The sequence below is a fragment of the Cuculus canorus genome, chromosome 8, assembly GCF_017976375.1.
Source record: "Cuculus canorus isolate bCucCan1 chromosome 8, bCucCan1.pri, whole genome shotgun sequence".
NCBI classification, from domain to species: domain Eukaryota; kingdom Metazoa; phylum Chordata; class Aves; order Cuculiformes; family Cuculidae; genus Cuculus; species Cuculus canorus.
In genome coordinates this window covers 12889781-12905915 of record NC_071408.1, presented here as the reverse complement: position 1 = coordinate 12905915, position 16135 = coordinate 12889781, and the positions used below count along the sequence as shown (strand labels likewise).

Genomic DNA, 16135 nt, shown 5'->3' with positions numbered 1-16135 from the left:
TTTTCTGAATACTTAACTGTTCAAGCCTGAAGTGTTAATTTTTATCTCCATAGTTACTGGTATCACCGGTAGGATTACACATATTTTGTGGTCAGAGGTGATTAAATTTGCAATATGTTTTTGCCAGATAAGAACTGGAGCACATTTTAGTTTGGACTTTTGAAATGCACTTTTATTATTTTTGTTGTGTTCTGGATGCTTTCACATGAGGAGGGGAAAGTGAAGACTGGTGTGCTCACAGAGGCTTAGCATAGTCACACTGGTGGTCTGTGCTTCCTTGACAACCTCTCTAGGGATCTCCTTCCTTGGCTGTTGGGGAAACAGGGGTTTTAAGATGTTTGTGCCTCTCCTGCCCTCTTGGTGGCGGGCAGCAGCCAGTATCTCTAGCTTTGCTCCGTGGCCTTTTGATTAGAGAACATCCTCTGCTTTTGATGTCCTACTTCAAGTGATCAGGGTTTAACTCTCTTTGGAGGATCTTCTGAAATAAAGTGTTTTTTCCTCAGGTGGGCCTTCTGTGTATGGCAGAGCTCTGCCTCTCCTCCCCTGGAGGGCAGTTACTATTTCTTTTGCTGTCCTCTTGCTCCAGATCCGCTGCTGCTGAAGCATGCTGTGTCTTTCTGTCTTCACTGGTCACCCACCCCCTGTCCCGCAGCTTGCCACAGTGGAGCACAAGGGATATTGACAAGCAGGGCTGCAGCTGCAGGTGGAGGAAATGCAGTGCAGGGTGTTATCTATATCACAGTTCTTGAGCCCTGCAAAATGCAGTGCTCTGTGAGGTAAGGTCTACCTAGCCATGTGTTTTAGTGTATGTAGTTTCTGTGTTTTGCCTGAATGCATGATGCAGTGAGCTTCAGGATTTAAATGTTATTTCAGAACCTTGCAGCTTCAAAGCTTAGACAATGCTGCTGTGCTCTTTCAAAGGCAGAGTGCTTTTGCTCTATTCCAGAGCTCTTAATTAACCTACTGAATGAGTGAGGAGAGATAGGATAAGGAAGGGATTTGCTCTAGTGCCTCAGGCCTGTAGCTACTGCCAGACGGGCTTGTTTGAACAAGGCAGGAATGGGTAGGAGCTGTGTTCACATTTCTCTGCCTTCTCTCTTCCATTCTTTGCCAAGGCTGAACTCTTGGGAGCTGTTTTGAGAAGTAATTTTTGCAAAAGGCATTGAAATTTAAAAGCTAAAAGGCCTTGTGGAAACACAGAATTTTGCGTTATTTTTGTTTGATTGCAGAATATGCTACAAGCATACATTGAGAGCACTTACGTTTGTGGAAAACACATTATTCTGTGCAAATAACTGGGTATTTAATTGGTATGTGCATTGTCTGGGAGTGGGTTCTTACACCGTTTATCTTTCCGTGCATACTTCTAATCTGGATCCTACTTTGCCTAGGAGGAAATCCAATTAGTGTTGCTGATGGTGCTGTTAATGAAAATAGTGTTTTTCCTTCTGTATTCATCTGTTCAAATTGTTCATTTTCACATTCCCCTCCTGCACAGAGATACATGGCTGTATTAATTAAGAAAGCATGTCTGATACTGTTATTTCTGGTTACGGTGTTTAATTTTACAAAAAATAGCACTCCATTTAAAGATCTGTAATCAGCCAGGTTAACATATGTTACATCACATCAAAACCAGTGTCTGAATTATGAGCTGTTCGGAACGAGTGCTCAGTAAAAGCCACAGAAGCACTTTATTGGCTTGATTTATATGATTGCTTTGTCTTTCCTGAGTCCTTCAGCGAGGGATGCTCCTTCCCACCTTCGTGATACCAGGCTTTGTGCTTAGTGAGAGTAAATAGTTTCTGTCTAGATGTGTGTTAGCTCTAGTGAAAGTGAGTCATGAACTGGGAACATGCATTGATGGTTTCAACGGCAGTTGCTTTATTTCGCTCTGCTCAAGGATTAATGTCAGGGAGTTGACTTAATGCATATATTCAAGGGTTAAATGTGTTATCCATGTTCTAGTAGGGTTGTTTCTCCATGGGAAGAAGCTATTTGCAGACTGTCCAAATATGGAAGCAGAGAGCTGATTCTTGGAGGGATTTGGAAGACATCTGGGGAAAAACCGCAGCCATCTGGAGATGAGCTGGCAGTGGCTGGGAAGTGTCCTTTACCTACAGGTGGCAGCTTGCAATCACAAAAGAGCATCTCTTGGGGAACTAGCCCTGCCATTGCCTTGCTTTTACAGCAATGCAGACAGCACGGGCCTTTTCACTTCCGTTGTGTGCACAGGGCACAGTAAAGGCAAGAATTTATAAGCATTAAGTTACCTCTGTGAATTGGGAAAGTACAGCAAGTATAGGAGTGTGATGACGTTGCACAACAAAAGGGTTTTTTTTTCAGTACTGCTTGTAGCATGTTCTGATATCTTCACTTTAAAACAATCTTTGGAGTTGGTTTAATTCAAAGTGTGTGAACAATTTGAGACCAGCCGCATACCAGGTTACTGAAGTCCTTGAATGGAGTAGGAAGTGCAAAAAATCCCCCTGCTCAAATGTCTGCAAACACATTGATGCTTATGTTGTTCTTTGATAAAAAATTTATATGATGAAGTACTTGTTTAATTTATCTCCATCCACTGTTGGTTGAACTGCTCTCTGGTTTCCAATGCCACGGAAGTGCTCTGTATTTCAAAGGAAAACCAAAAGTTTTATTTCTGCTATAAAGGTTGAAACTTCTGATCTTTAATTTCTCTCTAAGCAAGTTGCATACAAGTTGTTTGCTCATATTTATGGAATGTGAATGAAAATTGCTACATCCCCACATCTTGTTTTCATGCCATCCTTCCTCCCACCCCTGATTCTTTTCCTCTAAGTACTTAGGTGGCTTTTTTACTTCCATGTGTTTCATGAATCTTTCTTGTCTACTCAGAGCACTTGTGCCACAAGGACCATGTTGGCTGATTTTGCACTTGCTGCATTGTCTTACCACAAGTGCATTCACACATTTTGAAGAATGATCTGGCATCTTTTTTTCATATCAACTGAACTTTAAATAGCCCGTGGAGGAGTGTTGAGAGCAAAATTCATGTGGAGCTGGAAACTGAATTCTAGGCTCCCTTGGAAAATTTTAAGTGTACGGTCTTAAAACAAATTGTGTTTAGCTCTCACTAAGCCAGAGATGTATTTAAGGGCTTCCATTATGTTTGTGAGCTATCTCAGTTGGGATGTTGAGGCATGGTATCTGGAATGCGTATTTATTATGGGGCTTAGCTGGTTATTTGCCTGGATCTTTTTCCTCAGGAGAGATGGGTTTAAGTTCTGCTCAAGTGCGGGTCGGGTGGTAGCTCAGGAATTGGTTTGAGGAGAGTTCATGTAAATATATGCATGTCACCTTCATCAGGCTTATGCTTGTTTTTCTGAGTCCTGCCAATGAACAGATATTGAGATCTTCTAACAGAGCTACCTTGAGCTTTTAGAACAGAAAAGTTAATTTGGGGTGGGTTACAGCAGGAGTAGAATTGAGGGGCTTCATTCTATCTTCAGCTTAAGTGACGCGGATCACAAGTGCTCTGTCGAGTCCACGTCATACAGTTTGATAAAGACCAGCTCTCACATTGCCAGTGTAATTGGAAAGACTCTGACACTGCAAATGAGGATGTCAATACATGTTGATGTGGCTTTTGTACTGAAAACCTGTGGCAGTGTTCTGTAGCTGGAGTCTATGCCTCCCTTCTCTGAAACAGAACTGTGGAATCTTAGAATGGTTTGGGTTGGGAGTGACCTTTCTTCCGGTCCAGCTGTCCTGCAGTGAGCAGGGACTTCTTCAACTCAATCAGGTTGCTCAGAGCCCCATCCAACCTGGCCTCGAATGTGTCCAGGGATGGGGCATCCAAAGACAAACATTAATTGCAGCAAACTGTACGCAAGCAAAAAGCTTTTCTGGTAAGTGGCTATGAAATGATCTCTTCCAGAGCTGGTGTGGAGCATTCTAAGTATGGGAAGACCACTGAGAGCCCTGGGTAGTTGCCCTGGCTGCTCTCTTTATGACTTTAACTAAATAAAATGCACTTCTGTGTCTCGGAAGTGAATGTAGGTGTGTACGCATATTGCTGCATAGATTAGATAAATTCACAGTGCTATCTGAAGTGAAAGCTCTGGCTTTGGCTGGTATTTTAGTGATTTTTCTCCCACTGGGAGAGCAGTAAATAGTCTTAGATTGTAAAGATGGGACTAGAAATTGAGGTCATAGTATAATATGCAAGACCTTTTTTTCTTACCTTGTTTACTTTATGCCAGGCTAAGTATTTCATAGCAAAAGTACATTTTTTGTGCAGTTTGTGAAATAAATAATACAGAGAAGCTGTTAAAAATGCATTGACTGGCTTCTTTTATTTTAATATTAATAAGGCAGGTTGCTACAATAAAATTAGCTCTGCATGATGTCTGTCACTGTACAGCCAAAGCAATCAAATCTAATGCCATTTCTTCCTGAAATGAAACCCCAGGAGAGCAGAATTTGTGCTGTTCTGAAACCTCTAACCAGGGAAGTTAAGTTATGGAAAATGCAGATTTTAACCTGGGAATTCCAAGCCTGTCTTTGGCCTTGCAGCTTTCCAGCTGCTTATGTGAAGTGTTTTAATGTTTTGTCTGCTGTAGTGACTAATACCTGATTGCTTGGTTCATCATGTTTATGGACAACTTGGTAACCACACCTATATGGCTTCATAGTCCAAAAACCTCTCCTGGTGGGGGCAAGACAGTCCAAACTGTTGAAGGTACTTAGTGAAGTTCACAGTGCCCTAGGACACAGTGCCTTCTGATTTAGGGGCGAGGTGCAAAAGGCAGCTGAGGAAAAATACTGGTGTTGCAATTGGCACAAAGGAGAGACTCCTTTTTTTTTTTTTTTTAAAGATGAATCTGACTTTAAAAGGAAAAGCCTTTTACCAACTCCATGCCCCTGTGATTTATAGCATGCATTTATCTGAGCCACAGAGCAAAGGGAGAAAAACTAATATTGATGCATTTTCTAATGTGACTAGAACAGCATTTTTGTGCTTATAAATGACTTGAACACTCATTGTATTAGAGGCTCTGTCAACTGAGGTTGTATTTTGGTTAAAACAAGCATTAGGGGATTATTTGATCATGGTTATAGATAACACATGCTGAAAACTGTATTTAAGGCAAATTTAAACTCTATTCATTTTACAGTTTGCGTTTTAAGTTTAGTATCCAAATTGGAATTACATTCAAGCTTTGCCTGCCAACTGAATCTTTATAAGATTTTATTGAACATTGAAGTCTGTGAAGCAGGAAAGCACATATGTTTAAATACCATCAAGGTCTATGTGGCCAAGTATCTGCTTAAGCATTTTCTTGAAAACAGTCATGTTTCAGGTAGGCTTTTTAAATTTCTACTTTAAAGAAAAGTCTTGAACTGGAAGACACTTTCTTAGCTGGCAGACATTCTGAATAACCACGCCTTTGCAGTTCTGTGTTATTTATAGTTCTTATAATAATGCTGCAATAAAAAATTACAAATTGTGTTTACTGTATGTGCTTTCTATGGACTGGATTAAGATGACGGCCCAGCTTTACTTTAAGTGGTATTAGAGACATCAGGAGTAAAACAGCCTATTTCTTTCTCCGTTCTTAATTTGTAATCTGCAGAAGTCAGCTGAAAATGAAGAGAGATCTGTTTGTAAACGTGAATGGTCTCTTTGTGCAAGAGGCCAGGGGAGGTGGAATTCCCTCCATACTCCTTGGGAAAGAGATAAGACAGAAACTTATTGCTTGCTTTATGCCATTAGCCAAGGAGAAACTTCATTCAGAAGATGAAGGTGCTGACTTTTTTTCTGCAGCAGAAGTGAGATGAGATGAACAAAAAGAAACTCTTTGCCTCTCATTTGTTTCCAAATTACTGTAGAGGAAGGCAAAACAAGGCAAGATGGGGGAGGGCAACTGTAGCTTGGAGTACCTAAGACTTTTGACCAATGTCAGCTGGATGATGTATCTTTTCATCTGCCCTACGAGAAGGGAAGTGCTGGATGGAGAAAAGAAAATAGCTGGGTAAGCACAGGCCCACAATTTTGTCCCTGTAAAAGGCACTGATTTACAAAATGGAGTCACTGAATACAGCCTGCAGCGCTTTTGGGAAGACACTGGATCAGCTAAGTCTGGTTTTTGTGTTCTTTGACTTATTAGTATCTCATAAAAATGTGATTTTTCCCATCTGGGTAAAGATCATGCTTGCTGTCTCAGGAACACTATGTCTTCCTGGTTATCGAAAATGAAAGATGAGAGAGGAGACAGCTTACTATGTCACAGCTGAGAAGCTGGTCTTTCTGTCTTTATTCCAGACTTCAGTGCTTCTTTAGGCTGTTCCCAGTCCTGTAGTCTAAAATATTACAATTGCTTTCTACTGCTGGAACTCACTTCCTTTTTTTTTTTTTTTTCCCTCTTTGACGTGTTTGGCTTATATGTGCTTTGCTACTGAATCATTTGAAAGTGTTGAGGCTAACTTAAAACGTTTTGGTATTCTCTTCTGCTTTTAGTGTGAAGATGATCAGCGTAGCAGCCAGAAATGTACAACTGAAACAGCACCTGAATATGGGCTAGGAGGCAGAGTAGATGTTCGATACCTCCAGTGGTTAAATGGGAGGCTGAGGTTCCAGTGGTGGAATTTGCATGCTCAGCACCAAGAGCAATGCAGCCTTTTGCACAAGGTAAATTACTCTTCTAACTCACTATGGCATTGTTTATTATTTAAAAGCCTCGTCAGCTAGTGCTAAATTTACAAATTATTCTTGTTCTGCGTTTTCTATAGATAAAAGTGAATTACTCTAAATATAAATGCCCCCACCTTTCTCCAGTGGGCAGAACGATGAGAAAAAGAAGTATGTATGGAATTTGTAAGGTTGTAATTGTTGTATAAAAGTTTATTGCAGGCTGGCATGAGTCACTTCCACAACCATAGGCTGCCTCTGTTTTTCTCAGAAAATGCCTACTTGAAGCAAGACAGAGCATTCTGGTTCCACAGACAAGAATTAGTGATTCAGAACTATAAATTAATGGAAATGTGGATTCAAAATATTAAGCATGTATGTTGCAAGTAGTAGCAGCAAAACAATATGCAGCTTCCCTTTCTGAAGTACTAGGGAACATCTGAGCAGAACCACAGATCTACCTGCTTTTAAGTCAGGAATCAATAGTGGTCTCTCTATTGCTAAGATTACAGTTCTGTTCCCACTTATGAATAATGTCTATATGCCTGTCTGAAAATCACAGGCATCTGGGAGCATCCTATCTGCTTAGGCTGGAAGCAGCCTGGAGTCCCAAAGCTGACGATCATGGTGGCTGCAGAGACAAAATTGAAAACAAATGCTTCTAAAGATAGTCCTAAAAGTTCTTCCCTAAGGAAGACTTTCCTAAAGTAAGAGTTCGCTTTCTCCAATCATATGTCTTCAGGTAACTTATATAAAACTAGTTAGTGTTGTACCCAGAACCTTGACAGAAAACCTTTTTGAGACTAAGAACAGTTTTGAGAAATTTCTCCTTGAAGAACACCATTTATCAGAAAGCTGTCAGAATTGGAACAAGGGGGTTTTGAATGGAGATGCCTTCCTTGGCTTTAATCCTGTGTCTGACAGAGCAATGCTGAAAACTATAATGAGATTACATTTTGTTCTTTACCTGAATGGATTGCTAGGGAAGATGTCTGATGAAAGGTAAGGTCCTGTGTGTGCAGCATCGAAAACAGCCTTTTGCTTCTCGCTGCCCACTGCAAATGTGCTTGCCTGATCTGGGAATGAAGACAGCAATTCACTGTAAGTGCAGGTGCAGTCCTTGGCTTTTGCACTGAAATTACAGACAGGATTGCTATTGGGAAAGGTCACTTAGTGATAAAAACATCAAATGAAATTATTGGCATCTTCTTCCCTTGATAAGCTACCTCTGTTTAAGGTATGCTGATTTTTATAGGAGGTGAGGCTTGTATCTCATAACTCACCATCAGTGCTCTGATTTATATAGTACTTGGCAGTAACAAATCATTAGGCAACTTCAATGTCTCACCTTGCAGTTAATGGGGCCAAGGAAGAATTAAGAGCGGGTCAAACCCAAGGCCTCAAGTACAAACAGAGATATTCTCAGTGGTCCGGATTACGCACTGAAATGATAAAGAGATGTGCTGATTCAGCAGCATGCTAAACTTGTTGACAGGGGAGATGATGACCTCCTGTGGGCAATGTACTTTGAAATAAACTTGGACTTTTTATTTCCCAAGGAAAAAAAATTTGCTAAGTTAGGACTGTTACAGTCAGATAAATATAAAAGACAGCTTGCTTAGCTGTCACGATTTCCAGAATCTGGAATAATAAGCAGGAGGGAGAATGTTTTTCTCTTCATGCGGCTACCATTTCGGCCTTCTCCAATGGTCATCATTGGACTAAGGTGAAAGCCATAAGTGGTGCTGGTGATGATTCTTACCATCAGACTGTTCTGCAGTGTACGCGGAGGGCTGCCATCTCATATGTGTACATAGGAGTATAGACTGAAGCCCAGCTCCTGCATAGGTGATCACACGATGATATGTGTGCTCAAATATCTGTGTTCAACTGTGGGAGTTCTGTTCAGAGCTATAATGAAGCGCAGTGCTCTGATTTGTATTTTAGTCTGAATTTAAAGCAGGAAAATTGAAAGGTGAAAGTGACTTTGGAAGGGACTTCATTACAGTGCCACACTAATGTTAACTGTTATGGTAACACAAAATATAACATACTAGCTGTATAAACAGTAACAGATATTTCCTGACTCTCTATAGAGAAATTTTGGATGTGCTACTGCATTAATTTTAAAACTTTTAAGCTAGTCTGCAATATGTTAGAAGATTGAACTGACCCCATGTGACCTCTATATGAGCTGCTGCTTTTCTCATGCAAGCCACACAGTACGCAAAAGGCTAATGAGTGTTTATTAATTATGCTGATAGATTTGCAGAGGGCTTTCTCTACAAAATTCTAATTATGGCTTTTATTTACTCTGTTTAATAACTTAACAGGTTTCATATCTCAGCTGTGGAACAGTCTTATTTACTTCTGATCACGTGCTATAGTTTTTGCCAAGTAGTGGTGACGCTTGCATGGATTTCATTCTGTGACTCACATAGGCTCTGAAATAACATATTCTGTATTTGGGGCTTTCTGGAAAAAACAGATCACAGTCGGAAACGATGTTATTATTCAGGAGATGAGTGGTTTTCCGCTCTATATTTTTTAAGTATGGATATTACCTACTGGAAGTAAGAATTGTACATAGAAGAGCAAGAGGCTACCAAGATAGTCAAGAACTAGCAAACTTGGGCATCACCACCGGGAAGAGGTTGAGGGAGTTGGACTTGTTTGCTCTAGTGGGGAGCAGATTGAGCGACAGAGCACCTAGTAGATGCTTCAGCTGTTTGGTGACTGGTTATAGGTATGGATCCATGGTCTTCTCTGCAGTACCAGAAGACTAAGGGGAAGGGGCCACTGATTATACCCTGGAAGGTTCGGGCATATCAGAAAAAAAAAATCTGAGGTGATGGGCAGCATTGGACCAGGTCACCAGAGACATGAATGGTCTCCATCCTTGGAGTTTTCCAAGGCTCACATATGCAAAGCCACAAAGTGATGCTGGCAGTAGTCCTTGTTAGAGCAGGAGGCAGGACTAAAGACCTCCAAAGGTCTTTTCCATCTCTGATTTTGTGAAAAAAAATCTGAATCGATTGGGTGGTCAGGGAGGTGTACTTTCAGGTTAGAAGTAATGACTCATATCTTGAAGACATAGTACTGTAGTGCCTGAAGAAAGGGTAAGGGAGAAGTAGGAGGGAAAGTTCAGCAAGAAATGGATAAAAATAAATGGATGTTCTTTCTCTAAGGGGTGCAAATGATAACTGAAACTGATTGCTGGAGACCCTATTGACTCTGTGTTGCCTGCAGCCTCTTCAGGTTGATGGTATGAAGTCTGCAGTAACCAGTGTAGGTTACTGAAGAAGGAAGCCTCCCTGGAGCTACAGCCAGTCCTGTGTTGGGAATGGCTCGTTAGGTGGTCTGACAGGCTGTGCCTCTTTGGTAGCTCTTCTGATAAGCTGCTTTTCAGTGCCTTCAATTCCCAGAAGGCATATTGAAGCTTACAGACACACACGTCCTGCTGTAGGAGGAAGACTTCCTCAGGGAAATCTCAACCTCTCTGTGGCTGAGGAATTTTGCAGCCTGAGGCTAGGAGCTGTTGAATAACGTTATACTGGCTTCTCGACATGGACAGCTTGGCCTGCTTTGAAAGTGTAATATAATAACACCATCATAATTCCCTTGAAATTCTCAGTGGTACATATTTACCTGATACACCTTCAAATATATGGAAGTGTGAAGGGTAATTACTGTGTTAAGGCATGCCTCTTGTTCCCTTCTGTTCTGTTTTTTCCTCTCTCCGTCAAGGGCCAGAGGAATATCTGTCTGCATGGTGTTTGATCCCTCATGAATTCATAGGGGAGAACAGCTGTGTTTAGTTAGGTTTTGTGTTTCCACTTTGCCTTAAAAAATGTGAATGAGAAGCCTTGCATAGCTTCAGAAAAACAGGAAGGAACCTGTGTAGTTTAAAACTGGTGTTGATTTTTGCATCTGTTCAATGATCTGTGCCACAACCAGCATGTGAAAAAAAAATAACAGAACCAAGAGAGTTTCTGCAAAGCTGCTGGTTTTCCTGTGGGTATTTTCAGCTGTCCTCCCTCCGCTAAAGGCCGGGACAGAAATTGCGCCTGAAATGGGGAAGGTTAGTTTGAGTTCAGAGGTGAATTTTGTTAAGCAGGTCAAAATCTGACTCTGGGCTATGGATTTAAGTTAGTAGAAATAAAATTATATTAAATGGAAGTCTTGATGATAGAAGAAGAGTTTAACATTGACAATATTGGGTCATGGTAAAATGACAATAGTGGTTGTAATAGGCTTGGAAACTGTAAGAGCAAGAGTTATATTGTTTTGCGGAATCAAACCCTATAACCCAAAATGAGTTATAAAGCAGGTATGTTTATTTCCAGCGCTGGGGTGCAAGGGGGTTCTCCTCCTAGTTTGCACACTGTATAGCTTAATAAGCAGCTACTTATAGTGTAAAGACATGCACAGGCATAAGCGCCTACTCCATATTCATACCCTATCCCTGATTTGTATTATAATTAGATCTGGAAAGTTCACTCCAGTGTTGCACCTGCATAGTGCCTCCTGGTGGTCGTGGGCCGGGGTCTTAGGGATGAAGTAGGAAGTCTTCCTCGGGATGAATATATTTCTTTTTGATCTTTGTGCAGACGCAGTCTCCTCTGGCTGTTTTCAAACTCCTGAACCAAATGCAGCCAGTTTTCTGCATTCCAATGCCTACTTATCAATAAACTGCTGCTAGCTGGCTCCTTCATTATCAGCTTTCAAGGTCTTCAAGGCGAACAACGCCAAGCTCTAACGAACACTCCCAGCCCCCCTTGTCTGCTTTCGCACATCAATATTCTGTCTGTAGGAATGCAGAACAGCACTGGCAATACCTCCTGTGAACACAGTGGTTTCTTGTGCCTTCTTAAATAGAAACAATATAAAATAAGATGTATTACAGTGGATTAGATTGGATATATCTATGTATCTGATGTTGTAGTAAAAGAGTAAAGGGACAAGAGCAAAGTCTTCAGCTCTGAATAAAAGAAAGCAGAGACTGGTGCTGAATGATTTCCTCATTGTCAGTAATCTATGAACGAGATAAACTGCAATCTTTGTCTTAGCATGACAAATCTACCATGTTATTCTGTAAATTACTACATTGGTTAATTATACCTTTTCTGTCATGTGATATTTGGTTTGAAAATCTTTGGTTTTTTTCCTAAGGTGAATTTGCCATTAGATCTCAATAGCGCTCTCTTTAAGGCAGTAGAAGTTTTTCCTCTGGTGCAAGCATGTGTGAGATATGAACGAGCCCCCTTTTCACCTTATCTTAGATGAATCAAGCTCCTTTTCTGCAGGGTGTCTGAACTCAAAGGTGCTTAGGAACTGGTACTGGAAACACCTTAGAAGTTATTCTGAGTCGGGGGCTGTGCCTGTTCATGCAAAGATTGGTGTAAGGTTAAATTAGACCTGCCTCCTCCTCAGTCCATTCTCATGCCATGCGGTAACAGCTACACGTGCTCTGTCACTTACCCTCTCACCTCCTGCTTTTACCTTGGTACTCTTTCCCCCTTCTTTCAGCTTCAGTGTATTGTGGCTATCAATTATAGATTGTAAAAACACGAATATTGGATTATTTCAGTTACAAGTACTGGATTATTTCAGTACCCATCTAATCTGGTCTCAGGAGAATCCCTCATTCCTCTGTTTATACAGCTTTAGAGTATTTGTTTTGGGCTTTAGCTAGTGATGCTGCACAGCGTGCTTTTGAAGAGGAGCTGAAATTCATCCCTGGTGCTTGTAGGCCCAAATGTTTGGCAGCCAGAGTTATGCAAGAATGCCGCAGGGAGAGGAGTGGCAAGTAGGAAGAACATCATGTGGGGATGTGCTCTTTTATTTTTAAACTTGCATAGCTCTGCACATGTGACAGATGGTTGTCACCAGAAGGAGTTTTGGAAGAGGAATACTAAAATTTTCTGAAATTTCAGGGAAGGGTTGATAATTACCCAGTGCCTGTCAATTTTAAAATAGTTGTCAATACCCAAGTGTATGATAAAGTTTATATTAGAATAAAGGAAGAAAAGCAAGAAACATTCTCTGTCTTCTGGCAGAAATATTAATGAAATACGAGCGATGGTCTGACAAATGAGCACTGCTATCTTGTTTGGCAGCTGCAATTATTACAGTAACAAAGGGATCAGCTCTGAATAGGAGGAATTGCTTTTTATTGTTCCCTTGACTAACTTTGGGAAGCTTCTTCGTCAAATAATTGATGATACCGTCACCAGTGCAACTGGGACAAGGTCCCAGTAAGTGAAAGACAATTTATAGCAGCAAAAGAGAAACTCACTGTAACTAGGTGGCAATTTCTGCTTTAACAGAAGAAATAAAAATGATATAGAGGGTTTCCTTTACCTCTGTGGCGACTTCTGCTATCTGTGTATGTGATTTTCCCTTTTGTGCTATGCACAAGTGCATATGTAATGTAAGGAAAAAGACTTTAAGACAGGATGAAGGGAGAAGTCTCTTAGTTTTGCTGTAGGACAGCAGTACAATTCCTGCATGTATTTCTGGTAGCAACACCAGGTGGGCCATTTTGTAAGACAATTGTGGTGCATGATCATAATCTCCTGCAGGCTGCTTTAGAAAGATCTGTTGTATTGGTGTGGTAGTAGTTATTAAACAGTTGTACTTGTCCATTGGGAGTGGGCTTGTTCACATCAGCTTTCCTGTGCATGTAGCTGTTAGGGGTAGCTGATGATGTTAATGATCTGGTTGTCGTACTTACAAGTACCTTTAATTTAATCTATTCCAGATCCATTCATCCACTAGTGGGTCTCATATGGACCAGATCCTTGGACATTTTTCTGTCACAGAAACAGATCTTGTTAGACACCCGGAGAACTACAAGCAGGTAATACTTCTGTAATTCTTCCATGCTTAGTATGCTTTACACAAATGTTGTTTAGCGGATGACTATACCCTGTGTAACATGTTTTTAACTTGGTTTCCAACAGAAATATGGGCTGAAATATTGACTTGTCAGTTTCCTCAGTTATAACTTGTATTCACCGAGTTTGTTTCAGTTTGATAGAACATAGACACAAAGGTATTAGGCCAAGTTTTGTAAAATCTACTAAACAGGGCATGGGGAGAGGCATGACTGAAAGTGCCGCTGAGGTAAAGGTTTCTAGACTAAATCATTCTAGATCAGTTGGCCTACTGCTGTTGTATACTACGAGGAACCACATCTGGGCCAGCCAGGTAGCATGTTGGCCTGTGACCTTGCCTGAGCAAGTTGTCAGTGAGAACATACCTGATTTATCTCTCCAGGACAGCCAAAGCGCATCTGATGCTAGCATTCATTAGTTCCAGAAATTATGCAAGTCAGCTACCTTTTGGATGGTAGTAGGGTGCTTTATTTTGAGAAATATTTTAGAAGTGCAGAATGGTAAAGGTTGAAAGGAACCTCTAGAGGTCACCTGGTCCAAGCCCCTGTTCAAGCATAAGTCATCTAAGAGCAGGCCGCCAATGACCATGTCCAGATGGGTTTTGAATATCTGCGAGGATGGAAGCACCACAGCTTCTCTGGGTGACCTCCATGCTCAGCCATCCTCACAGTAGAAAATGTGTTTCCTTATGTGATCAGACAGAACCTTCTAGGACAACATCATTTTTTTCTAGTGTACTCTTTTACCCTTAAGCATATATTTCTGCTGCTCTCAAATATTCAATTCTCATAAATCTTTCAGTCTATTATTTAAGTAGCAGAATTCACTTCTTTTAATACACTATAATAGATTTGTTTTACAACTCAATTTTTAAAAGTTCATTCTATGTGAAACTTAAACAGACTGAAATGTTAAGCTTAGCCTTAATGAAATCAATATTTGGCAAATTTCTGCAGTCTGCTCAAATGTGTTTACTCAAAGAAGATATTCTTTGTGCTGCTACCTTAAGAACAGAAGTGGACATTGTAAATACCATACACAGAGTAATTCAGAAAAGTAGATTTGAAGGTGGGAGATAGTCTTATGTTCAAACCCTTAGAGTCAAGTCCACATTAATCTTTAATTATTGAGCATTCTTTGGATGAGCTGTTCCCATCCAGCCTCTTGATAAGGTTCAGCTGTTTAGAACATTTTCCTGCAAAATTGTTGATTTTTTAGAGCAAATGGTTAAGTCAGCATGAGATTTCTGTTTCATTTCTGTTTCACGGTCCCCCTCCTGTGTTTCGCTCAGTAGCTCAGAACACACAGCAGCAGAGTCCTCTGAAGCCTATACTTTATAGGCTTCCAGAGCTTAGCAAACATCCAGAAAGGTCTTCTGGGCTGGTAATAGAAATTTCCAGGCTTCGTAGGAGAACTTTGCAACTCCTTTTTTTTCCCCAAAGCCTTGCCCTGGATACATCACTGATCTGTTACAGTAAAGCATAGTCATACTGTAATAAAGCCTATTTGGTTTTGATGGCACTGTTAATGAATTGTTCCAGGAGTTTTCTTGCATGCTGCTCCCTTTCCTGGATGTCTGCTCCAGGTGTGCTATTCAACAGATGCTCAGGATAAAATTGAATGAAGCCTTCATTCCACCTTTGCCAGGCTTAAACAGCAAATACATGAAACATGGGACACGTCTTTAAAACGCAGGTAATCATGGAGAGGGACAGAGGCAGAATGGCAGAAGATGTTTCCTTCAATCAAAGTGTGAGTGGCCCCAGTCTCCATCTCCAGTTTCTGGGCTCCAACAGATGCCATCCCAAAAAGGCTCCAGCTCCAACGCACGAGTGTTGGAAATTATTTTCTTATGTCACTTACTGCTTGTACTGGTCCAAAACTAGAAGTGTTTGTCAGCATAATCAGCTGTGAAATTCTTAACCTCTTGAAACTCTTGAACCTATTCAAAAGAAGGGATTCCTCTAAGCTGCTCTCTTGTGCCTGTTTTTAAAATCGACAAGGAAGACTGAAGGAAATCATCACAACACTTCAGTATGTGTATTTTTGAGAGACCTAAAATTCTTCTTGTCATCATTTGAGCAATCCTTGTAGTTTTTGTTGCCCATTACCTTTATTTACCAAAAGCAGCTTCCAAAAGTTGTAGGCACAGTGTGCATGAAGAGCTTGATATAACAAGGTGGCATGGACTTAAAAGGCAATGTTGTTCCAAGTTTCATTGTTCCATATGGATATAATACTTGGTATGCAAAGTGATGTTTTTTCCAAAATGTAATAAAAAGCCTCTAATTTTCAAACATCTTGATAAGATTAAGTAAATTATGCATATTTGAATAGTTTGGTTTTCAAATATCAGTGCAGATGGCAGCATTCTGCTGAATGTTTTTTCCATAAACTGTGAAATTATTTTTTCTTTCTAAGTAATGTGACATTTGTGTTAATGTTACCTCAGATAGCAACCTGCTGCATGGATTAATAAGAAGAGCAAGTGTATCGATATGTTTTACTGTCATGCATCCTTGTTGGTGGGTCGTGTTAGGAATCCCTTCTTAAGTAGGGCATACTT

General features: G+C 40.6%; 1 protein-coding gene across 6 annotated transcripts in view; it reads left to right on the top strand.

The window, feature by feature from the left end:
• The window catches only part of TEDC1 (tubulin epsilon and delta complex 1), a 103141-nt gene that overhangs the window by 21373 nt on the left and 65633 nt on the right, over nt 1-16135 (top strand). For 5 of the 6 annotated variants that reach the window (XM_054072536.1, XM_054072535.1, XM_054072534.1 and 2 more), the window contains exons 4-5: nt 6500-6670; nt 13434-13532. In XM_054072536.1, coding sequence (XP_053928511.1) covers nt 6500-6670; nt 13434-13532 — 270 coding nt within the window. The remainder of the gene's footprint in view (nt 1-6499; nt 6671-13433; nt 13533-16135) is intronic. The other variant, XM_054072537.1, reaches the window with a different exon arrangement.